This window comes from Anabrus simplex, chromosome 1 (genome assembly GCF_040414725.1).
Source record: "Anabrus simplex isolate iqAnaSimp1 chromosome 1, ASM4041472v1, whole genome shotgun sequence".
In the NCBI taxonomy this organism is placed as follows: Eukaryota; Metazoa; Arthropoda; class Insecta; order Orthoptera; family Tettigoniidae; genus Anabrus; species Anabrus simplex.
In genome coordinates, this window is record NC_090265.1 from 1576525853 (window position 1) to 1576552657 (window position 26805).

A 26805-nucleotide genomic window follows, 5' to 3' on the forward strand; every position below is an offset into this window, starting at 1 on the left:
AGATCCAAGACCACAAGAGGCGTGGGTTATGCATTCTTCTGTGTTGCATCTCAGGTGTCAAAGAAGTACTCCTTACATCAAGAGACGTCTATTGTTACTGCAGATATTTTAGTTATCCACCCAGGCATTAGCTATGGAATTCGTCACTTCCGCAAAATTCTAATACTTACTGACTAACAATGTGCTCTTCCAAAGCTACAAAATTCTCGTTGGGACCTGTCTACACATCAGTATATATTAGACATTTTGAACTTAATCTATACCGCACAGGAAGCAGCTCAGGAAGTGCATCTCCTATGGATTAAAGGCCACGCTGGTATAATGATGAACGAGATAGTAGACCAACTAGAGAAAGAAGTCACAACTTGTGAACTCCACCTTTACAAACAGTTACCATATTCTGATAACCTGTCCATAATCGAACAACAGGTCTACAGGGAATGGTCTGAGTACTGGAAAATGTCACAGCTTACAAGAGGAAAGCACTATGCTAAAATTTAGCCCAATATACCAACACAAATATGGTTCAAGAAATTGAAACTAACTTGCAGACACCTTTCATCTTTAATTAGAATACATCTGGGACATGGATGCTATCCAAGTCATCTTCACAGGATCAAGGTCTTTGACAACCCTCACTGCCCAGAAGACCCTGGAGAAATAGCCAACTTGAACCACATCACACTGTCCTGTAAGAAGTACTTCCAACAACAGAACCATCTGTACTCTTCTTTGGTGAAGTTAAATACCTCACTGCCAACTTCAGTTGCCATCCTGTTATCAAGCCTTACTCCACAATTATGTGCTGTAATTTGCCAATATTTATCAACTGTAGTATTAATTTATAAGATATGACTTTCTTTTCAACCACGAAATGTATGTACGACAAATATAAAAGCAAACTCATCTCCATACAGGTCATGAAGGCCCTTGGAGGGGTGGAAGGTAAATGCTATGATAAATATATGCTCACTCCATAAATGCTGGCCGCATGGTCTTCCGAGGCCTAACGCCAATACAATACTTTTTTTTAAAACCTACTTCACTTATACTAACTACATCTAATTTTAGTCTATCCATTTCCCTTTTCAGACTCTCTAACCTACCACAATGATTCAAACTTCTAACATTCTGTGCTCCAACTTGCAGAATGTCAGTATCCATCTTCCTGATGAATGCCCCCTCTTATGTATTCCCCACCCATAGATCTGAATGGGGGATTATTTTACATCCAGAGTATTTTACCTGGGAGGAAGCCATCATCAGTAAATCATTCATACAGAGAAAGCTGCATGTCCTCGGGAGTTAGTTATGGCTATAGTTTTCCATTGCTTTCAGCTGTGTAACAGTATCAACACCGTTAAGCCATGTTAAGTATTATTACAAAGCCATATCAGTCAATTATCTAGACTGCCATCCTTGCAACTACTGAAAGGCTGCTACCCTCCTTTTAATAAACCATTCATAATTTCATAATTTAATTGTCAGGACCTTAAATGATATTGTGAATACACAAATAGAAATGTTTTGTTAGTATTTAAACAATTTATTTGAATATTTTTGACACAATTAATTGAAGTAGACATCATCTACATGATATTTCAAAAACCTATTAATAACTGCCCTACAGAGTTATTTCTTAGTCAAATTAGGACAAATGTTTTAATTAGTAATAACTAAACACAGCATTGTTGATCTAGTTACACTTTTCAGAAATTGAGAACCTTATTCAGCCTTAAATATGTGTGGTCCCCTGGACCTCACAACACTGGTTATGTTCCATAAGTGTCACAACGCTTGCTGAGGGTTAAAACAAGAGTTATGCTACAGATAACTTTTTTATTCTGAGCAGTGCTGAGATTGTTTATGTTTAAATACTACTATTCACTAGTAGTGACTGATATCAACCATTAAGCCACTAAAAAAAAAAAAAAAAAAAAAAAGAGATCTTGGCCAACTGATTCAGAAGAAATAATACATACATACATACATACATACATACATACATACATACATCATTATAGACTGTTATACCTTTCAGCGTTCAGTCTGCAAGGCTCTGTGAATTTACTAAACGTCGCCACAATTCTCTATTTGCAACTAGTGCTGTGGCCTCGTTTAGTTCTATACCTCTTATCTTTAAATCGTTAGAAACTGAGTCTAACCATTATCATTCTGGTCTCCCTCTACTTCTCTTACCCTCCCTAAAAGCGTCCAGTGTTCTCTTAGGTAAACTATCTTCCTCCATTTGGCTCACGTGACCCCACCACCGAAGCCAAGTTATGCAGACAGCTTCATCAATCAAGTTCATTCTTAACTTAGCCTTTATCTCCTCATTCCAAGTGCCCTCCTGCCATTGCTCCCACCTCTTTGTACCAGCAATCATTCTCGCTAATTTCATGTCTGTTAATTCTAACTTATGAATAAGATATCCTGAGTCCACCCAGCTTTCGTTCCCGTAAAGTAAAGTTGGTCTGATAACAGAACAATGTAAAGATAGTTTCGTCTGTGAGCCGACTTCCTTCTTACAGAATATTGTTGATCACAACTGCGAGCTCACTGCTTTAGCTTTACTACACCTTGATTCAATTTCACGTACTATATTACCATCCTGGGAGAACACACATCTGAAATACTTGAAATTATCTACCTGTTCAAGTTTTGTATCACCAATCTGACATTCAGTTCTGTTGAAACTGACATCAATTTAGTCACAATTAAGTATTTATTATTTTCTACCTAGTCGATACAATGATTGCTTAAGGCAATTTATGCAGACAGCTTCATCAATCAAGTTCATTCTTAACTTAGCCTTTATCTCCTCAATCCAAGTGCCCTCCTGCCATTGCTCCCACCTCTTTGTACCAGCAATCATTGACAATCTTATGTTAATTTTAAGAACACTTCCTCTTAAGCATTACTTTGTCAATTTATATATTTTTCATCTAAACAGTGTTATGTGGCTGAAGATGTTAATAATACACTAAACATGTACCACTTTTAACCATTAAATTGCCTTAAGCGATCATTGTATCGACTAGGTGGAAAATAATAAATACTTAATTGTGAATCTATTGAAGTGCGATACGGACCATGAAGCTGATTTTATGTAATCAATTTAGTCTTCGAAAGGCGAATTTTCATACCATACTCATTGCACCTACTTTCAAGTTCCAAGATATTTGACTGCAGGCTTTCGGCATAATCTGCCATTAAGACCAAGTCGTCAGCATAGATAGATAGATAAATGTCTTTATTGGCATAGTTAAAGCCATTGGGCCTTCTCTTACACTAAACCAATTAGTATACATTAAAGTCATAAGTAATACTACCGTAATTAATACTAGAAGACACAATTAAAACATAATCAAAATACAACTGAAATAAAATTCCACTACAGTTGGACATACATACAACAGCAATAATAATAATAATAATAATAATAATAATAATAATAATAATAATAATAATAATAATAATAATAATAATAATAATAATAATAATAATAATAATAATAATAATAATAATAATAATAATAATAATAATAATAATTGTACCGGGTGGTACACCTCCACGCCGCTAATTCGAACTTTGCGCCAGTTGAAACTCCCCTACTGGAGGAAGGCTGAACCTTATCTAATGTTTTAATTTTCAAGTTTCTCAGAAGATGTCACTACTTGGAAATTTTGAAGTTTCTGAACTGGGTCGTTTTCGATGTATTTTTGTTTTACCTGTAGTAAGAAGTGTGAACTTTCTCTTCTAGAGGACACTACTGAAGAACTACAATGGTGCACCCTAGTGCGAAGTGAAAGAACTGTTTTTTGGAGAAATTTTTATTTCAAAAGTTTGTTCCTTGTTAAATTTCTTTCTGTTATGGTTTAAGTTGGCTGTATAACCCTTTCTTTCCCCTTGTTTTGAATTTAGCCAATCCCGAATTTCTCGAATTAATTTATGACCAATCAGGTGTATCTTCTCCAAAGGGGATATGTTGCTTTACCCTAGCCAATAAAGTCTTTGTGGGAGGGTGTTCTCATTCCTGAAACGCCTCGAACTTTCCGCGAGAGTATATAAACTGCTGATTTTCGGGTCTCTGGGCCACTTCAGTAACATCTTTCAGTGTGTAAAGTACGTAGCAGGGGGCGGGAAGCGCCTCTTTCTCCGGGCAGCAGTACATCCACAAGGTAATGGCCGTTTAATAACTTCTATTTTTTGCTAGCTCAGCAGTTTAACTCTCGGGGCAGGTCCGAAACTGTTTACCATGTAACTTCCCTTAAAATGTAAAAACACTTGGTATCTATTCTATCTTTTTAAACTACAAATTGGGATAGAGAGTGCTTAACCCTCTCGAGCTCCCACTCATATTGCATTGAGGTGAACTTATTTTCACAACCTTTCTTCCTTAACGTAATGTAAATTGTTCCTTCTATAAGTCACCTCTTTAGTATGGGATTAGCCCTTGCATTAGCGGCCTAGAGCCAGATTAGGTTTTAAACAAAATGTATTAGGAGCGCAACTTCGCCTCCTCTCAAATTGGTATTTTAGAGGCCAGTTAATTAACCTGTTTCTTTTCTTAATAGGCCTCAGTAGGTTGGGTATTTTTACCCCTGTGTATAGGTCCTTGGAGGACAGCTTGAATGTGGAGTTTGGTGTGGCCTTTGATAGGCTTAAATTTTGAGAGCGAGTTGCTCTTTCTTGAAAATTTTGTTTCTGTGCGCCTTAAGGAGGCTTTACTGTGTAATTGGGAGCAAGTGCTCCTGGGCATGATTGGGGTCTTCTGCCCCTTTGTTGAATTCTGTATATCGTAAAGTTGGGCTAATTGCTCAAGAATTGTGTATCTGGCTCTCGGAGCCCCAATCCTATAACTCTATAATTGTACATTCTCGAATAGTGGCTTTGCTACTCTGTACCTGCCATTCTTGTTATTTCTTGATTTTGCAAAGAAAATATAACCTTGTTAAATTTTAAATTAGCTTTAATTTCGTAGCCTGAGACCTGTTCACCCCCGCACCTTCTTTCACCTCTGCTGTTCCACAGATACCTCGGAACAACAACAATAATAATAATAATAATAATAATAATAATAATAATAATAATAATAATAATAATAATAATAATAATAATAATAATAATAATTTGGGGAGGAATGCTTCTCTACCAATGGAAACATCCTCTTCTGCAAAGTGTGCAAAGTTAAAGTTCAATGAGATGTTTTAATGTCCAGCAGCATTGTGACACTACTAGATAAAAAGATCAGAACTCTGCTCAACAATGTAGGTAGGTACTTTTATTCGATGTATCTAAAATTTCTGGGTTTTTGAAAAATCTTTACAAGATAATGGTAGTGGCCGATATTCCTCCCAATAAAGTGAAAAATGAACGCTTCAGAAACTTTATGGTGAAATATATGGCACATGTGATTCCAGAAGAAGCAATGCTGAGGAAAAATACTTACCCTCCTGCTATCAAGCTGCATTGGAAAAAGTCAGAAGTAGTGTAGGTGACAATAAGATTTGGGTATCTATTGATAAAAGTATGGATATTTGTGGAAGATATGTTGCCAAAGTTGTTATTGGAATTCTCTTTCCTGATTGTCGTGGTGATGTATTTTTACTATATTGTGAAGTTCTGAATGCAGTCAACTATTCTACAACAGCAGTCCTTTTTGACAGTGCTATGAAATTGCAAGTTAAGTAAGAACAAGTTTTGTTGTTAGTCATGGGTGCTCCACTGTATAAGGCTTAAGTTTCTCTACCCAAAAATGGTGCACCTGATATGCCTTGTACATGGCTTGCACAGACTAGCTGAGGAAATATGACAGAATTTTCCTGATGTTGACAGTTCAAGAATAGTTTTGTAACAGCCCTTCTGGAAATTTGGCCTATATTAAGTTGAATTATGAAAGTAATTAGTCATTTAAAGACCAACTGTTTAGAGTTATATGAGCATTTGGAACTTGTGCAAGATTTAAAATGCAAGATAGGGAAGGCAAGAGGCAGTGTGCCCATGATGAATGTTGGTGCATTCTAATACCCAATAACTAGTATGCTTTTCATTGGTTTGCAAGAGCAGTGGTGTGGCCTGCGTCACCACTGTGTAAGACTGCAATATTAAAGAAAGATAACTTTAGTACTGACCAAAGTTTAATGACTGATAATGAATTAATAATATAAACTAGTGGAATTAAGCAGACCCAGCCAATAGCTGTAGAATGTATATGATCATGATGGTTAGTGGAACTAACTGTTAAAGGAACTAGTAAGGAAATTAAACTGAAGTACGTAGGTGGTTTGAAAAGTTCTCGGAATGTACTAGAATTGAGTATCTTACCTCGGTGGAACTGCTTTTATTTTTCAACATAGTCTTCCTGTAGACTAATGCATTTGGTCCAGCGATGTTCCAATGCCTTGATCCCATCTCGAAAATGAGATTCCTCCAGGCCTGCAAAATACCTCTCCAATTCTGCTGTCAGTTCTTCCCTTGTAGAAAATCTCCGTCCACCGAGGAAAATTTTCAGTTTGGGGAATAGATGAAAGTCTGATGGTGCCAAATCAGGTGAATAAGGTGGATGTGGCAACAATTCGTACCCCAGTTCATGAAGTTTTGCCATGGCAATAACACTTGTGTGCGGTGGAGCGTTGTCCTGATGAAAGATGACCTTTTTCCTTGCCAAACCAGGCCTTGTTTCGCGTATCTTTTTCTGTAGTTGGTCTAGGAGGTTTGCATAGTATTGCCCTGTCATTTTTTGGCCAGTAGGAAGATAATCTATCAGCAGAATGCCTTTTGCATCCCAGAAAACTGAGGCCATGACCTTTCCGGCCGAATGCACTGCCTTTGCTTTCTTTGGTGGTGGTGAATCAGCATGTTTCCACTGCTTTGATTGCTGTTTTGTCTCTGGGGTATAGCAGTGGACCCAAGTTTCATCTGTAGTCACAAACCGGCACAAGAAATCTTGTTGGTTGCACTGAAAACGGGCCAGACTTTGTTTGGACATTTCCAATCTGGTGCGTTTATTGTCAATGTCAAGAGCCGTGGCACCCATCTTGCGGATAATTTTTTCATACCCAATTCTTCGGTTAAAACATAATATACCCATTCAGAAGATATCCCTACAGCTTCAGCAATCTCCCGCACTTTCAGTCAACGATCTTCCATGACCATTTTATGCACTTTTGCAATAAATTCTGGGGTTGTAACACTTTTTGGCCGTCCACTACGCGGATCATCATCCAAGCTCTCCCGACCAAATTTAAACTCGCTGGTCCACTTGGCAACAGTTGAAAATGAAGGAGCAGAGTCCCCCAGTGTGTTCTGAAAGTTGGCATGAATTTCCTTTGCTTTCATACCTTTCTTTACAAAGTATTTAATCACTGCTTGAATCTCAGTTTTTTCCTTTGTCACAAATCACTACATGGGAACAACAACAAAGAGTCATCACTACCACACTCCTGCAGCTAGAGCACTGAGACGCCACGTGTTCACTCACAAAGGATGTTTGATTATTGCGCGGGAACCTCGTTGCTCTAGCACTGACATCTAGCGGTGATTCCGAGAACTTTTCAAACCGTCCTCGTAGTATAATAAGATTTTATATTGAATTGTTAAATAAATATAAAAGAACTAGTGGCAAAACTCATTTGTTGGAAGTACATATGTTTGGTCATATTTTCCATTTTGTGGGCTATATTTAGCTATTTTTAAGAGCATATTTACTTGCACAATTGAGTGATGTTTAAGTCTTATACATTTGAATAGTTATGATATTGTCTATTATGGATCTGGTGCCCCATGTGTAGTGGTGTATAGCCTTATGTATTCATAATTGCTAATCCCATAATGGCACAGAAGTCCAGTAAATGCTTTTCATTATTAGTTTCCATCTCTTCCTAATACAGTATTTACCAATCACCTTCTCATATCTTTAAGTTCTTTTTCCAATTCTTGCATTGAAATTGTTCATTAGCACTGTATAATCCTTGCTGTTGTCCCTGACTATGATGTCAGCTAGTTCTTAAAATTGGTTAAATTCATCCTCATCTGCACCTTCACAAGGTGAATAGACTGAGACAAAATTATTGTCCTAATTCCTCCAGCTGCTAAATCTACCCACATTATTTGCTTATTTAAGTACCTAGTCTCTCACTTATCAAATGGAAGTGGAACTCCATTACTTCCATTGGTGCGAGGCTTGATAAAAATAGAGCTTAGTAAATTCTGTGGTGCAGGATGCTACCCTACTTCCTCATAGTCCCAGGGAGAATTTCTCCTCTAACGGTTTATGGAATACCAGTGGATTGTATAGTCCTAGCCACCTGGGTACAAGGAGGGCCATAGCCAGAATATGTTTAAGATGCCCACTTCTATTCCATACCAACTGGCATCCCAACTCTGAGGACCATATTCTATCCCACTCAGCTGTTGTCCATGATTCAGATACTAAGACGTGAATACCCACACCACAAACCATGCAACGTGAATAGTTAACTAAATACTGATTGTGAAGAATTACTAATTTATGCTCAAGTATTTTAACGGATGTTACCTGTTTATTGGAATTATTTTTAAAATTATGAATGTTGTTATTGACAATGATGATGATGATGATGATGATGATCGAAAAACCTTTCATAGGTTTCATATATTATGAGGAACATTGTAATCCATTCAGGACTATCACTTGTGTAGAATGCATTGTGAATCACAATGCTATAGAACAGGGGTTTCCAAATGGCAGCCTGCCGACCGCATGTGGCCCGCAAAGCCATTTTTGTGGCCCGTGAGAGCACTGTAAGAAATAATGTGAAGAAAAGTCACAAAAATATTTATTAGCTTGTTCAAAAACTTACTAATTTTCATACACCTTGCAGACCCAAGTTAAAACTAATTATTCTTTAATATTAGTTCCACTTTTCAAGTATTCACTTGTTCTCAACAGATAATTTTTTTATTTTAAAACATTTAAAATCCAAATTTCAAGTAATAATGTTATTATTTTTGCGTCCCACTGACTACTTTTGATGGTTTTCGGAGACGCCGAGATGTCGAAATTTGTCCCACAGGAGTTCTTTTACGTTCCATTAAATCTACCGACACGAGGCTGACGTATTTGAGCACCTTCAAATACCACTGTACTGAGCCAGAATCGAACCTGCCAAGCTGGGGTCAGAAATCCAGCGCCTCAGCCGTCTCAGCCACTCAGCCCGGCTCCAAATTTCACTCTTTTATGCAATTTTAAAATAATGTTTTAAACAATATTAAAATTATCAAATGCTCATTTCAATTGAACTATACATATTCTTTCATAATGGTGCTTCTGCACTATTTGCAGAATTTTACGAAAATTGGCCTATTGAAGTGCGGCCCGCAAATATGACTAAGGTTTCCAGAATGGCCCTCAAGCCCTTACAAATTGGAAACCCCTGCTATAGAATATGATAGCCTTGAATGATTTACCACATGCAAGGAGTTAGCTTTTGATTTAGACAGAGTGAACTTTTGTGATAAGTACAGTGACTGTTCTTCATTCACTGTTCAAGACACAAGTTAAAAGTGTACTTTGATCAGTTTGTGAACTCTGAAAATGATCACTTTATGAAATATAACTCCTATTTCCTATAGATCATCTTCCTATTCAAAGACAGGTGCTTTTCATGTCACCCACAGATAAAATTTCTATCCTTCTTGTGTGGATAAGGTTTTCAATCAGCAAGTAATATTGCTCATGCAAGCTAAACTGTGTGATGCTTTAAATAATATCAGTAGAATCATACTTTCTTGACCTTGATGAGGGGTGGGTTCCTTGTTAGATACATTTTCTGAAATATATTCATTTGGTTGATTCATCTAATTGATTTTGCTCAGTGTACATCAATCAATAGCCTGTATATTAAGGTATTTACAAATTCCAAGCATGCTTCGTATTTAGTTGTGACATAAAATTATATTCAGAAATGTTCAGTAATTTCTTATGGATCTCTCTGTTTTTGGAATTTCATTCCGGTTTGTTCTAGCCGCCTGGGTATTGTTTGCAGAGGTTATTATTATTATTGAGTCTAAGTCAACAATATGTTTCATCAGTCAGAAATAACTGTCAATGGTGACAGCTTTATATAAATAATGGGATAAATACTGTAAGTTGTTCTGCTAATTATGAACAATATATGTTTGCAAAGGTTGTTATTATTATTATTATTATTTTTTATTTTATTTTTAAAATCTGAATTTGCCCAACTATGGACCACATAGAACCTAAGGCTATCTGATCAATCTCTTCTTATTCTTATTCTCCTCTTTTCAGAACCTTTTCAATCTTTTCACTTATGTTTCTCTGCTCCTCAAATGCTATCGATTTGGGCATGTATTTTGGCAGTTTATCTTTGAAAGTTATTATTATTATTATTATTATTATTATTATTATTATTATTATTATTATTATTATTATTATTATTATTATTATTATTATTATTATTATTATTATTATTATTATTATTATTATTATTATTATTATTATTATTATTATTATTATTATTATCTATGTTTTTTAGTTTGATTGATTGATTTTTTTGGAAGAACAAATAAAAAAATTGAGTGGCATTATTGAGGTTTGCAGTGTTGTTCATTTTCACAAATTTAAAAAATATGCAAACAAGGATATTTAACAGTAAGAGTTTATGGAATTTATAATTGATAGATTTTATCAGAACCCAAACTCAAGACCAATCTATTACTTATCTTGTTTGTTAGGTCTATGCCAGGACATCTAGAATAAAACAGTGCCAAAGCAATTCACTTTTCAAGTCTTGTGAGATTAATAAAGTGCTGCCAAAATGAAGAGTACTACAAGAAACACTTCATCTCCACTGCAGTATGTTTTAGTTGCTTTCATCACTATGAAATTTTAAAATATAGATCTATGGCTAATGTGCTTCTAATATTCCTTTTAATTCTTAGGAGGAATTTAATTTTATTGTTAAACCCTCTAGACAACATTTTATGTATAAATACGTGAAAGTAACATGACCTAATATTGCCTGCTTGATGTTTCTTTTTGCCTAAGCTCACTGGTGCAGATATAGAATATGTGGTTAAAACCAAACAGTTGCAGGTTTGAGACTTGAGCAAGTTTAATAATATGTAAAATCTAGCTGTTCGAAGATCATCTGAAATATATGGAATTGTTTACCAATCTCTTTCAGTCATTTCCAGTTATCAAAAAATAATATTATTAAACTGATATGAAATAAATTGAACATTAATAGCAGAAAGATGATGTGGGATGTTGTCATCTAAACTTGGCATTATATTATCTCAGGAAATACCACATGCATTTTCAGAACTACTTGACTTTACTCACTATTAGTATAAGTTTCTTCATTTCTTGTTTCCTCAACATTATCATCTGCATCAGATTCCCACTCTTCACCTTCATCCTCTGAGTCAGTTTCACCCCCACCAGTGTTCTCTAGATCTTCATCACCTTCCAGCATGTCAAGACTAGCGAGGGTACCGAACCTCTTGAGACCAGGTGGAGAAGTCAGGGATTTGTAAGGTGGCTCTTCTTCCTCAGCTCCACTATCCTCATCTTCTTCTCCAAATGTTCCAAGATAATCAGATCGATTTACATTTTGGTGCTGCAACATTCAAGTAAATTTTATCTAAACATAAATTTTGCATTCATTAAAGTGACATTTTTGGATAATTCTTCCACTGGAAAATGAAAGGGAATTGCAGTATATGGATGATGCTATGTTAATGGGAAGATCCAGTGGTGGTAATGATGGGGAGATAATGCTATACTGAAATATTCTTCTGGTCCTTTACAAGTACTAAAGCTCTGGAAGACAGTGACAGATTCCCTTCATTCTGTGAGTTAGTTTCACTGAAAGAGTCACTTAGTCCAATAGAGTTGAGTAATTATTTAAAATACTAACCAAAATACACATCAGTATCATGTAGCAGTGAGAGAGACTAGATAGTCAAATTGGGTACTGATGAATATAATATAGTGAATAGCAGACAGCTTTGGGGTTTAAAATGTGTCTGTTATTAAAAAGTGTCTGCTATTCAGAAAAAAAAGAAACAGAATTGGGGACACGTTTTCTATATGGACACTCACAGCAGTAGTCAAAGAATAAATGATGTTCCATCAATATAATTTTTAATAGGAGGCCTAATATCCATGAATACAAAACAAATAATGTAGGGTAGAGTCCAGTAATACAGTACAGTGAAACTACTAGATAAAAGTGAAAAATATGTTTCTTTAAATAAATTTTATAAGAGAGTGTGTATTGTGGAAGCACTCAGAGGTTCATTTTCCAAGTGCATAATTTTCTACTTATGCATCATTACATGAAATCACTTCATTAGTTTCAGTTATTTCTATCGCTTTATATTCATCCTCACCTGTGTTTGTTGTAGTAGTATCAGCAGTCACTCGTGCACTCAACATCCTGTGTACACAGTGCCATCACTGGACTTGAAGTTTGATGCACCATCCCAAATTGTTTTATAAGTTTGCTAAGCTCTTTCCTTGGACATTTTACTGCTTGAGCCTGGGGCTTGCTGTTCTTGTTGCATCGCTAGTGTTCATGATGGTAAACATTTCCAATACCGTCCTGTCCCATCTGCATTGGAAATTTGTGTCAGGTCAAGCTGCTCTTTGTCATCGAACAGTTGAAATTCATTAGCAAACTTCTCAGCAGCATCTGTATCTGTGCGAAGACATTCTGCATGAATTGTAATTTCTTGAATTCCAAAGTGTTTCTTAAACCACATAAGCCAGCCAGAAGATGCTTCAAAATCTCCTTCTAAGCCAAGGGAAAAGTGAAAATTTTGTGCTTGTTGAGCACACATCGGGCCAGACATGGGAATACCTTGCACTCATTTTTTATTAAATCACTGTATCATGGCTTCATCTAGATTTTCATAGTCTAATGTTCTCATTGATTTTCTGGATAATGAATGATCATTCCTAGCAGAAAATTTGATCAGGATTTCCTTTTGTTTCTTTATGTCTCTCACTGTTGTTTCATCCACACCAAACTTGCCAGTTTGTTTTGATGTCGATTCACCATTTTCCAGTCTTTCTATTATTTTCAGTTTTTCACTTACGGTTAACCTTTTATATTTCATTTTAGGACCACTCATATTGTACTGTTTGCACATCCACCCTTTGCAACTAAGTTTAGAACAGGTCAGCAACCTGGAGGTGTTAGGTAGGTAGGCTAGGCTCCAAGTGAAAGTGTGTTCCTCTTGTATTATCTTGGCTTTGAAGATGAGGAAATTTGTGCTATAACACTCGTTACAATATGCTGAATTTGTTTCCAAGTTTGCAGTATTGTTGTTGCAGTATGCAAGTAGACCTACTGTAACACTAAAGAAAAACTTGTCTCCATGCATCGTATTACAATAAAATCCCTACAGTGCAGATATATTATTTTACTACATTTAGTGATTAGTTGCTACAAGAAAAGAAAACCAATCTTTGAGATCAGCACATTAACCGCAAAGCAAATTATCTGCATGCGAATTACCAGAAGTCCACTGTACGCCTACATATTTCTACTGGGAAATTTAGTCTGTTATTCAAAAGTGTCCATGAAGCAGAGTTTCACTGTACTAGCAAAATTCTGAACAGTGAAGTTACAATAATAATGATCTAACATAAAAGAAATAGGCTGAACTTAACATCTTCATATACTGCTGTCTTCTCATAGACTGGCTCTTTCATCAAACCCAGTTCTCCTACATCAATTCCTTTCCAGCCTCTGATTAGCTTGATATGGAAAGTGCAAGATAAGAAGATAGCCAACATACACAGGAGAAGATAAAATATTTATACCCAAAGTGCAAGATTAGGGATGCAGAGAGAGTTCTAACCAATTGGTCTCCTAATCAGTTCACACAGAACAATATTATCATCGTGGGTTTATAAAGTAAAGGAACATTTACAAGAATATACACAATGACAAATAAAGTCATGTATAGAAAGACAGAAACATGAATAAGAACACATAACAGGATAAACACAGTGACAGGTAAGTGCAAGAAGAGGAAGTAATAGAAAGATGAGACGAAGACAAACAGAAAACACAAAAGGAAAAGGACAATCTCTGCATGTTCATACATACCCATCTTCATATATATGGAAGTCTCTCTTCAACAATCCCAGTACTTCTGCATCCATTACTCCTCAGCCCCCCGACAAGCTAACTTCTACTTCCCAGCTTCATCAGGAGTGCAAGCTTCAACACTCATTGAGGGACCATTTCTATTTTTTGCTTTTGCTTTTTTGTTTTAATGTCGCACTAACACAGATAGGTCTCATGGCGATGATGGGATAGGAAAGGCCTAGGAATGGGAAGAAAGCGGCCATGGCCTTAATTAAGGTACAACCTTGCCTGGTGTGAAAATGGGAAACCATGGAAAACCATCTTCAGAGCTGCCGACAGTGGGGTTCGAACCCACTATCCCCGAATGCAAGCTCACAGCTGCGCGCTCCTAACCGCAGGCCAACTCGCCCGGTAGGGTCCATTTCAGCAGATCTTCAGTCTCGATGTGGGAAGTGTAGGATAAGACGAAAGCTGCATACATACCAGAAAAGGAAATATGGGAAGTATAAGAAATATACAAGGAAAAACACAAATAAGAAATAAGGACAGATGAGGCCCCCATCCCACCTGATGATGCTGGGAAACAGAAAGGAGCTTATCAGATGATGAGAAGAAATGGTTATAGAAGAACGAGCCATGCTGTTACCAATATTTGTGAAATAGAGCATTGAAACTTTGCTTTATTCTTATAAGTGTCAACCTATGAACATTTGTAACTTTTTTTACAAAAATCTAAAAACAGGAATAGACTTATACATATTTTAGAATTATACATTCTGGAATTCCAAATTTCAAGATTAGAAGAGAATTTTAAATTTCTGGTTTCCAATATTCAGAAATTGCAACTTTTACAACAGAGTAGATACCATATAGGTGAGTAGATTTTAATATAGAGAAGTATAGTTGCACAAAGTTGGTGAGTGCATTACTGCTATTAGAGGAATTCTACCATGATTTTGGGGTGAATAATGAAAAGGCTCCATAGTTTATAAGTTTGTATACAGTATTATAAGTGTAACATACAATATACAATCATAAAACACCATATACGAGGTATAATCAATTCTGCATAAAGCAATCACACTACCTTGGTAATAATGATTACCGGTAATCATCATGTGCGATTACACTGTACAAATCTGTGAAATTTCTGTGGAATCTGATTCATTTGTAATTATTATTATATGTCATTGCTATGTATGATTACCAATTCTATTTTTACTGTAAAATACATAAACAAACATCCTATCTTGAGCATCATTGCTTAATTCCACTCACACTAATGTTGTAGTTGATCAAGCACAATATCTGCCCTTCCAACGTAGAGCTCAGCGCCATGTTGTTAATGTTGTGTTGTAACTCTGCATGATTTGTACCTTCATACTGTGTATACAAGCTTATGAAGCCTCTGAGTCTCAGGCGGCAGCACGCTGGCTTCTCACGGCTGGATTCCATGGTTCAAATCCCAGTAACTCCATGTGAGATTTATGCTGGACAAAGTGAAGGCGGGACAGATTTTTTTCCGAGTACTCCAGTTTTCCTTGTGATCTTTCATTCCAGCAATACTCTCCAATATCATTTCATTTCATCTGTCAGTCAGCTGCCTCTGTGGATCAGTGGTAAAGTGTCGGCCTCCAGATCCCAAAATAGCGGGTTCAAACCCGGCAGAGGTAGTCGGATTTTTGAAGGGCGGGAAAAAGTCCATTCGACACTCCATGTTGTACGATGTCGGCATGTAAAAGATCTCTGGTGACACATTTGGTGTTTACCTGACAAAATTCATTAAATCTCAGCCATAGACGCCCAAAAGAGTTCCGGTATACTCGGTCTGCCATCTAGTGAGCCTAGAGTAAAACGGAACGTCGGAATTGACGAGCAGACAGCCAGATGGCGTCAAATTGAAATGTCTGCACACGGTAGCTGAGGCCATACGATTATTATTATTATTATTATTATTATTATTATTATTATTATTATTATTATTATTATTATTATTATTATTATTATTATCTGTCAGTCATTAATCATTGCCCCAGAGGAGTGTGACAGGCTTCGGCAGCCGGCACAATTCCTATCCTCGCCACTAGATGGGGCTTCATTCATTCCATTCCTGACCCAGTCGAATGACTGGAAACAGGCTGTATATTTTCATTTTCACTGTCTGTACCAGCTTGGTTGTCAGTGTGTGATGCATTACCTTGTGTGACGTGTACATTCATGTTGTGTGTATGAATTGTATTGTGATGTAGCACAATTTGGATTAAATGTGTATTGTGTGCCTTAAGTGAATACATAGTACATATCTGAAACATGGAACTGGAAACTTTGGTCCTTGTGTGTGAAAATTCTTCTCTTAAGTTGGATATGGTTGGAACATAATCTTTTAATCAGTCTAATAGTAAACAAAGGATGACAAGCATAATTGGCAGTCATACAAATTGTAATGAAAAATGGAAGAGTATGTACAGGTACTTTAAAGCTGAAACAGGTTCCAAGAAGGATATTCCAGAAATCATTAATGGACAAGGGGAGTGTGTAAGCGAGGATCTTCAAAACGCAGAAGTACTCAGTCAGCAGTATGTAAAGATTGTTGGTTACAAGGATAATGTCCAGATAGAGGAGGTGCCTAACAATGACATTTACAGTAAGATACAAAAGTTGAAAACTAGAAAAGCAGCTGGAATTGATAAGGTTTCGGGGGATATACTAAAGACAATGGGTTGGGATATAGTACCATATCTGAAGTACTTATTTGATTATTGTTTGGTCGGAGGAGCTATACCAGATGAATGGAGAGTTGCTATAGTAGCCCCTGTGTATAAAGGAAAGGGTGATAGACATAAAGCTGAAAATTACAGGCCAGTAATTTTAACATGCATTGCATGTAAGCTTTGGGAAAGCATTCTTTCTGATTATATTAAACATGTTTGTGAAATTAATAACTGGTTTGATAGAAGGCAGTTTGGGTTTAGGGAAGGTTATTCCACTGAAGCTCAACTTGTAGAATTCCAGCAAGATATAGCAAATATCCTGGATACAGGAGGTCAATTGGACTGTATCGCCATTGACCTATCTAAGGCATTTGATAGGGTAGATCATGGGAGACTACTGGCAAAAATGAGTGCAATTGGACTTGACAAAAGAGTGACTGAATGGGTGGCTATGTTTCTAGAAAATAGAACTCAGAGAATTAGAGTAGGCAAAGCTTTATCTGTCCCTGCAATAATTAAGAGGGGAATTCCTCAAGGACCTTTATATTTCCTTATATACATCAATAATTATTGTGTAAAGAAGTGCAATCAGAGATAAGGCTGTTTGCAGATGATGCTATTCTGTACAGAGTAATAAATAAGTTACAAGATTGCGAGCAACTGCAAAATGACCTTAACAATGTTGTGAGATGGACAGTATGTTGATAAACAGGGTTAAAAGTCAGGTTGTGAGTTTCACAAATAGGAGAAGTCTACTCAGTTTTAATTACTGCATTGATGGGGTGAAAGTTTCCTTTGGGTATCATTGTAAATACTTAGGCGTTAATATAAGGAAAGATCTTCATTGGGGTAATCACATAAATATGATTGTAAATAAAGGGTACAGATCTCTGCACATGATTATGAGGGTGTTTGGGGTTGTAGTAGGATGTAAAGGAGAAGGCATGTAAGTCTCTGGTAAGACTCCAACTAGAGTATGGTTCCAGTGTATGGGACCCTCATCAGGATTACTTGATTCAAGATCTGTAAAAAATCCAAAGAAAAGTAGCTTGATTTGTTCTGGGTGATTTCCAACAAAAGAGTTGCATTACAAAAATTTTGCAAAATTTGGGCCTGGAAGACTTGGGAGAAAAGTTGCTCAACCAAGTGGTATGTAATTGTTACAATTCTTGTTTTTATTTTCCACCTAATTCAATACATAAAAATGTTTATTGTTTTTAGAAGGACATTTGATTACAGTATAACACTAACAGGGACATGTTTTGCTCATTGTATCGAGCATCTTCAGCCTCATTTGAACAAAATCTTAAAGGTTAAGTCTTTATATTGAACCTTATTATAATTAATTTGTTCATTAAAATTGTTTTACACCATTAAAATATTACCACTAGTTAACAAGTAATTAAAAAGAATTAAGAAATTAAAATATAGCAGTGATAGACTAGATATTGATCACTATTTACTGATGTCCAAGTCACAGTAATGTTCTAAACGTCTGTAAGATTTGGCTAAAAATCTTGTTAAATTCCAGTTCTAACTAACACTATTTAGTGCTAAGTTATTTTTCCTAAGTTCAAATATCCTGTTTGGAATTAATGAAGTTAGAGGATTAAACTTGCGATATTTATCTTCTTCGTTGTACTTTCAAATTTAGTTGAGAAACCACTACATTATTAAAAGATTGTGCATTGAAGGTTTGTGGTCTGCTGGAAACATCATACTAGTAGTCCTCACCGATCCTCATCTGGTTTGAGTCAGCCTATTTTTACACTATCTGTTTCTTATTTAAGTGCGGTTAAAAGGGACACCAATAAATGATAGTTACTGGTGTACTGTTTCACTGCAACATTTGTGGATGAATGCATCTGTAACAAAAGAATATTATGAGTGTGTTGTTTGTAGTTGTTATGAGAAATTCTTATGGTTTGAATTTCACTTACCCCTTTATTCATGCTTTAGTGCCTTGCTGTGCTTTTTGCAGTAGTGAGTCTATTTGTTATCGTGTTTCTACTTCTTGTATTATATTCATGGGGCAGGTGTGGTGGAGGACGAGTAGGAGGCATTGGGGAAGGAACTGTGGGTGGAGCATTAGGCACTGGTTTAACATGTGGAGGACGAGTAGGGAGCGTAGGGGAAGGAACTGTGAACAGGATATTGGATACTGACTTAGCTTGTGGTGGGGGGTCTCTATGTGTTTCCGAGGAGGGATTTGTGTTTGTTAACATGTTGGAAGGTTTATAATTATTGAATATTTTGAAGATTTACTATTTTCTGATTTGAGAATTTTTAGCAATTTTGGCAATTGCTCTATTAACATGCTTTCTATTTTGATTGCATTGTTTAGGTTTTTTCCTTATTGAAATACTGATCCAAATGAATATAAATGTTTTCATACTCGGTCATTAACTTCCCTTTCTCGATCCTTTTTATTATTTTGAAGTCCCTGTCTCTTTCATGTGATTGCCCATTCCGGAATACTTATTATGTTTTAATGCGTTATAATGTTCCATGTATCTTATAATAAAGCTGCACCCAGTTTGGCAAACATACGAGAAATTATACTGTATGCACGTCAACCTATATATTCCATATCCTTGATATTCATCGTTATTTAGCTCTCTTGGTGCCAGGCGGTAGTGCGAGCACCCGCCCTTTAAATTGCCAAAGCCGATCTGGTCGGCCTTTAAAAATCCAGTTGCCAGAGCCGATTACATTGGCCGGCTTAAAATTCTGTGATATACATAATTTTGAGGCAACCTATAGTGACATGCAAACTTTTGTTACAACCTGTAGTAAAGGGGCTACACATTATTGTGTGCCTGACCTTGTTTTGGCAGTTCTAAGTGGGTGTTATAGCTTTTACAAGAGTCATTTCCTGTATTTACGTATACCGCTAAATCGGTCAGTAAGACATTGCTCCTTGCAGTGAGTGGATTTGTGACAGATAAATGGCAAGTTGTTCACGTGATATTTTTTCATCAGGTATTGATGATGATAAATTAATGCAGTATTTGGAACAATGTGAAGTTAACGTGGATGATTTATCAGATAGCGATAGTGAATTTGGTTCAGAGAGTACCGACGAAAGTATACCCGACACGCCCGCGGAATCTCCGCAGCTAAAGAAGAGACGTTTAATGGTTTCTAAAAGCACTAAAGCTACTCTGAATATGGCGGTAGGTGAAACCTGTGACAACGAAGATGATAATGATGTCTCTGGAGAACATTTTGTGGAAAATTGTCCCAATAAACCCGACAACATTCCTCAACCTCCTTACTTCTTCAAGGAACTTCTTGGACCTAAACATGCCCCTCCGTCTGATTCTCCACCCATATCATACTTCAATTTACTTTTCACTTTATCTCTGATAAACCTTATAATCACATATAGTCCTCTATCATTACGTAAATGCCGGTCCCAGCGGGCCAAGTGTAGCGTGCCTGCCCCTCACCTGGAGGTCATGGTTTCGATTCTTGCCCAGGTCAAGAATTTTTGCCTAGTCCTGAGAGTTGGTTCGAGGTTCACGCAATCTAAGTGACCCTAAGTGATTGCAATTGAGGAGATATCTGAGGGTTAGAGGGCAATCCCGGTCTAGAAAACCAAGAATAATGACCGAGAGGATTTGTCTCACTGACCATGTGTCACCTCGTAAACTGAAGGTCTTTGAACTGAGCAGCGGTCGCTTGGTAGGCCAGAGCAAGTCAAGGCTTTAGCGCCATAGATTTCTTAATTACGTATATTCTGTTGTATTGTAAAATTCTTTTAAAATAGATACTAGAACTGAAAATGAGAAAATGATTTTGCTGAAAACAAAAACTATAAATTGACTATTTTTTTTTATTTTTTTTAACAATTCAGAATTATTTTTATACTATATTGTCTGCACATAGAAAATTTCTTGTCAGTATTTGCCATACATCGATACATATACGCAAATTTTATCGGCGAGTAAAATTGTCTTGTTTCTACTAGTGACATATGTTTGAATTTTTATATTTTATGTTTTTATTTTTCTCATTCAAATTAGTTATTCTATTGAATTGTATTTAGAAATACATTATACATAATTACGTATATTCTTTTGTATCGTAAATGATTTTTTCATAGTAGATATTGAGAGAGAAAGTGCGGAAATGTGTTTCTCTTCCTAAAAATAAATGTTATCGACAACTGTAAATCAACAATAAAACGTTTCTGATTCTTTATTTCACTCTAAACCAGTTGTTTATACTATGTAGTCAATATGTAGAAACTTGCATGCCATCTACACTGGTAGATGTATGCAAATTTTAAAATACATGTATTTCCACTGAAAACGGCCTGGCACTTCACAGTAGTAGAGTGGAGGCGGAGCTCTGGCCTCTTCCAGCTGATGATGAGCGGCCGACCAGATTGGCTCCTGGCTCCAAGAAGGTTAAATTAACTGTATTATGGTTGAAAAAATGTTTTTATTAGTGTTATGTGTCTTGAAGGCTACCTACTTGTAAATTTCGTTTTTTCAAGGAATTCGTCATTTGGTGAATCGCAGGATTGGTGTAGGTGAAAGTTGCGCATTTTAATTTTTTAATCTTTTCTGGAGTAAGATTAGTGGCCAACTTAAGTTTTACTTTGTTAATGATTCGATTCACCGTCTCTGTTTTGTAACCATTAGTCAGTGCTAGTTCTTTTATAAATCTTTTTACCTTAAGTTAACAGGTGATAAAGGTATTTTGAAGGCTCTATAGACCAGGCTGAAAAAGGATGCCTGTTTATGGAATTTTGGATGAAGAGAATCTTTTTTTATTGTAATTGGGGTGTGTGTTGGTTTTCTGTATATCTGAAAATCAAATCCTAAATCTGTATGCATGACACTCGCATCTAGAAAATTTAATGAATCATTGTTTTTGTCTTCCTTGGTTAATTTTATACAACTCTCTACCCTATTTGAAAATGCTACATTTTTTTTTGTATAGTACTATTATTTTTTCGGTGGTCTATTATTACAAACGTGTCATCTATGTACCTCAGCCAAAGGCATTGCCCTTCTATATTTGGTTTAATTTTTAGATTCTTCCAAGTTATCCATATATATATCTGCCAGTATCCCTGAGATGGGGCTCCCCATAGTCAAGCTTAATTGGTGATAAATTTTATTATTGAAAGAGAAGTAGCCTAGTTGTTATTCAATACAAATTTGAGTAATTTAATAAATTCTTCTATTTCTAGTTTAGCTAAGTTGCCAGCGAACCAGGAGCAACAAGATGGAATAACCTCTTAGATTCTTTGAAACAAATGTCAATAAAAGAGAAGAATGTTACTGTGCATTATATCAATCACTTGGCCTTAACAAATTTCAGGATTATAAATTTCATTACATTGCAAGAAACCTGTTGCAGAGGAAATGAATATATCACAAGACTAAAATAAAATATATATTGTGGTATTGTGTTGCCTATGATTTTCATATTACAAAAGAAAATGCACACATTACTCAAGTAAAATGTAATGTATTGTAAGCTAGTTTGTGAGGCACTGCTTAAATGTACAGAAAAGAGATGAAAAGATACTGAAGCCTTGTAGTTCTGAAGAAGAAAAGGCCATCGTTATATCAGTGGCATATCCCAAATTAAAAAAAAAGAAAAGAAAAATGGTTTGCTTGCATTCCACACACTTGGCAAGCTTGGATGAGAGCCTATTCATCACGGTTATTGCTAAGGAATTTAAGGAAGTGATGGAAGATGCGTATCGAATCCAAGCAATTTGCAAGGAAGATGAATTTTATGATTTTAATGTTTTGGACTATGGTTCTTCATTATTGAACAACACTAGCAAAGGCAGAGAGTATGATTTCCAGTTTCTTTTCTGGTGGATTTTGAAGTCTAGATATTTTAAATTGATATCCAGAGATTAAAAACAATTTTCTAAAATGTGTTTTTTTAAATACACCTTTACCATAATCGATCCCAGTTAAATTACTGTTTTCTTTTGCAAGTATAACAAATACCCCAAAGGCAAATAGTCTGCTGGATAAAATGTTTGAGCAAAGAATGGTATTAAAAGTTTACCTCAACTATAAGAAATAACATGCAGCAGAAGCTTGATATAATGCGGTCCGATATACTATGGAATCAGATTTAACATTGTGAAGAGTACAGTATGTTCCTCAAAAATATACAATTATAACTTCTTATTGAAATTCTTATTTTCAAAAGTGAGTAAATTAGTCTGTTTAAAATGGGAAACCACAGAGAACCACTTTCAAAACAGCCAGCGTGGGGTTAGAACACACTTTCACCCGAGTCCAGTTGTACACACAGTAGTCTCAGTGAGTGCGTTAACATCCTTAGCTAGTGGTCAGTAAAGCATCTTGTTTTACTATTTTGTGTGTTGTCATTTGACAATGATAATCATGCTAACACCATAGCTCAACAATTCTTTCATCCTTTAAAGACCTCTGCCAACAGAAAACAATATAATACACCACCTATTACAGTCTTAGCCTTGGGAGATGCGGGACTGCATACCTGGAATATCACCGAAGCAGTCAGAAACAAATAATTCCTCAGCTATTTACAATTGTTTACATTTCTAAGAATTCTTGTCAAGGCAAGCAGCAGTGTTCTTGGAACCTCCCCTCCTGTCAACAAGTATAAGTTATGGCACAGTCATGCTCAGTTAATAGGAAGGGGAACATTATCGTAGCCAGTGATCTCAATTTACCAAATGACAATTGGGAAGGTGATGCGAATGACAGAAACATGACCAACAAATGGTAAATAAGTTTATCTGGGAAAGACTGATGAATCAGAAAGTGATAATAATACTTTATTAACGGTAATACCATCTTACATAACAGTTGAGAAGAATAAACAAAACAAAACACACTAAAAAGAAAGTTCAATGGAGTATAAGTAGAAAAATATGTACAGATATATACACAGGTTATATTACAAGTAATCACAGGAAAGTAACAGTCAGTTCTGGAGATTATGTAAGTGATTTCTCAATTTTGACAATGAGCAGTTAAATATATCAATATCCACTTTGTTTAGAGATCTTGACATTCGTTCAATTGGCCCATTGAATGCGTAGTTAGTTCTATGCCAATTTGTAGAAAATGTATTCTTGAACCTTGTGTGTCTGACTGGTACATGTACGTTAATTTTTGCAAGGAGTTGTGGACAATTCACCAAGGAATGAAGCAATTTAAAAATGAAGAGTGTATCCAATAATTCACGGCGTTGTGACAGGCTATGCATATTTAAGAACTGTTGTAAGGATGTATAATCAACATTATCATATGAGAATCCTGCTCTAAATTAATATAACCGAAGAAATTTATGTTGTACTGAATCTAATCTAATCTCTGATGAGAAGGGTTCCAAACAGGTGTACAGTATTCTAGTATAGGGCGTACCATAGACACATACAGCAATTGATAGGTAGCTAAGTTTGAAAATTCTCTAGAATATCTAGTAATGCAACCCAAACTTTGAAATGCTTTCTTACAAATATTTTCAATATGTTCATTAAACGATAGATTATAACTGAATAAAACACCAAGGTCATTAATTGTGAAACAGGAAGTTAGAATTTGTTTTTAAAAAACGATATTATTTTACATTTCTCATGATTAAGTTTCAACCCATTTTGAATACAGTACTTTTCCAGATGATGTAAATCTTCTTGAAGTTTTAAACAATCAAGTGGACAATTAATTTGCATAAACATTTTTGCATTGTTAGTAAACAAAAGCAATTCAGAATTCTTAAGTATATTTTTAATGTAATTTATGTAGAGAGTAAAAAGTAAGGGCAGAAGGTGAGACCCTTGAGGAACTCCACTGGTAACAATAATAGGTGCAGGAAAATGATTCCTTATTTTAACAATTTGCAGGCGATTTTTAAGATATGATTCAAACCATGAGAGGAGAGGCCCATTAATTCCGTAGCCTGCAGTTTTTGCAGCAAGATAACGTGGTCGACAGTGTCAAAAGCTTTTGAGAAGTCGGTATAAATGCAGTCCACTTGGGAGTGGTTCTCTATTGCATCCAAGAGGAACTGATAGAATAAAAGAAGATTGCTACAGGTTGACCGTCCTGAAAAGAATCCATGTTGTTCATCAATGATGATGTTTCTAAAGAGAGGTGTGATTTTGTCAAGAATTATTGAGTCAAAAATTTTGGAAATATAAGAAGAAATTATAACTGGTCTATATTGTTTTATGTCAGTTTTATCACCATTTTTGAAAACTGGACTAACAAATCCTTTCTTCCATTCCACTGGAAAAACGCCTTGGTTTAATGTTAAGTTGAACAGATAAAAGAGTGCTTCACATAAAATAAATGAGCAGTATTTGAGCAGGTACGTTGAAACACCATCAGGTCCAACAGTTTTCTTTAATTCCATAGATATAAGTTTGTTGTAAATTTCTGCCTTACTAATGTTTATAACTGATAGATTGACAGAGAAAGGATAATTATATGACATACTACTACTATTCTGATAAGAAGAATAAACGGATGAAAAGTGGTTAGCAAAAAGACTGACAATATTTTCTCCAGTATCTGCTGTAACTTCATTAAGATGCATTGTTGAAGGAATATTATTACATGACCTTTTAGAACTTAGATATTGCCAGAATTTCTGTGGATTGGAAGTAATACTTCGTTCACAGTTGGAGACATACATTGTATAGCAAGATTTAGATTCAGACTTGCATTAATTTCTTAATTTCGAGAAATGCTGATAATCACTATTGAGACCTGATATTTTGTATCGCTTGTGTGCTTTCTTCTTTTCAATAATCAGGGACTTCAATTTATGATTAAACCACTTTGGGAATTTGGGAGTCTTAAAATTCCGTATAGGGATGTAAAGTTCCATGCCATAATGTAGTACTGAATAGAAGATTTCTACTGCTTTATCAATTGATACATTTTGAAACATCTCCTTCCAGCTGAACTGTGACAGATAATAATTTAGTCCATTTTAGTCACCATTTAAAAAGTCAAAATAAAAAACTATCAGCGGGCAAGGAATTGTATAGCTCATTTATAGGTAAAGAAATCTCTAATGCTGGGTGGTGTCTATCGAGGAGGACAATGCTTTCATTACTAGATTTTACTTCAATGGAACTGGAGTTACTGAAAACCAAATCAAGAAAGTGATTCAGAAAATTTGGGATAGCATTAAACTGATTTAAACAGAGATAAGAAAAAGTGTCTATAACTAAACTGGACTGCATAGTGTGGTTACCTACTGACATAAGGCCAGAAGATGTTTCTTCATTTACTATCCGATTAAGATGTGGTAGATTGTAGTCACCAACAATGAGCAATAAATGGTTGTCAAGATTTGACATAATTTTTTCAACAGCACTGCAATGTTCGAAATATTTTTGGACGGGAGACTTGGGTGAAATGTATACAGCACCAATGATTAATTTTGTGGTGTTAAAAGTCAGGGACACAAACAACTGTTCAACTGTGTTAATGCACGGTATAAGAGTAGGATTAAACTTCTTGTTAATACAGATCATTACCCCCCCCCATGGGATGCCTTCGTACTCGTTAAAGAAGACCTATCACATCTGAAAATTGAATACGTTTCGAGTCCGAGTTCCACATCACTAATTTCATCATTTAAGTTTGTTTCGGTTAATACCATGAAGTCATAGTCAGCTAAACATGAAAAAATTTTAAGCTCAGTTAGTTTGCTTTGAAGTCCATTTACATTTTGATAGTATCCTCTAAAGTGTTCAACTAACCTTGGTGCTTTCTTAGTATAGTGTATCTGATCTCTGTGAAATGATTCCCTATCTACATTGTGTATTGTATTCCTGATATAAGTTATACTTTCTAAATCATTTTCTGTATCACTTAAGTTTTTGCCATTGTGATTAGCATCCCCCCTCATTTTCTTAATTAGTTTCCCGAGAGCATTCTACTAGATATTCTATTGAGAAGTTTACCAAACTTAGAGGTTCCTTTTCTGTTAAGGTG

The 26805-nt window shown here is 35.7% G+C and overlaps 1 protein-coding gene across 1 annotated transcript in view; it reads right to left on the reverse strand.

Moving 5' to 3' along the window:
* PsGEF (Protostome-specific GEF) overlaps positions 1-26805 on the reverse strand; it is a 603069-nt gene that overhangs the window by 142677 nt on the left and 433587 nt on the right. The window contains exon 18 of the mRNA XM_067138170.2: positions 11351-11627. Within this exon, the coding sequence (XP_066994271.2) occupies positions 11351-11627 (277 nt within the window). The remainder of the gene's footprint in view (positions 1-11350; positions 11628-26805) is intronic.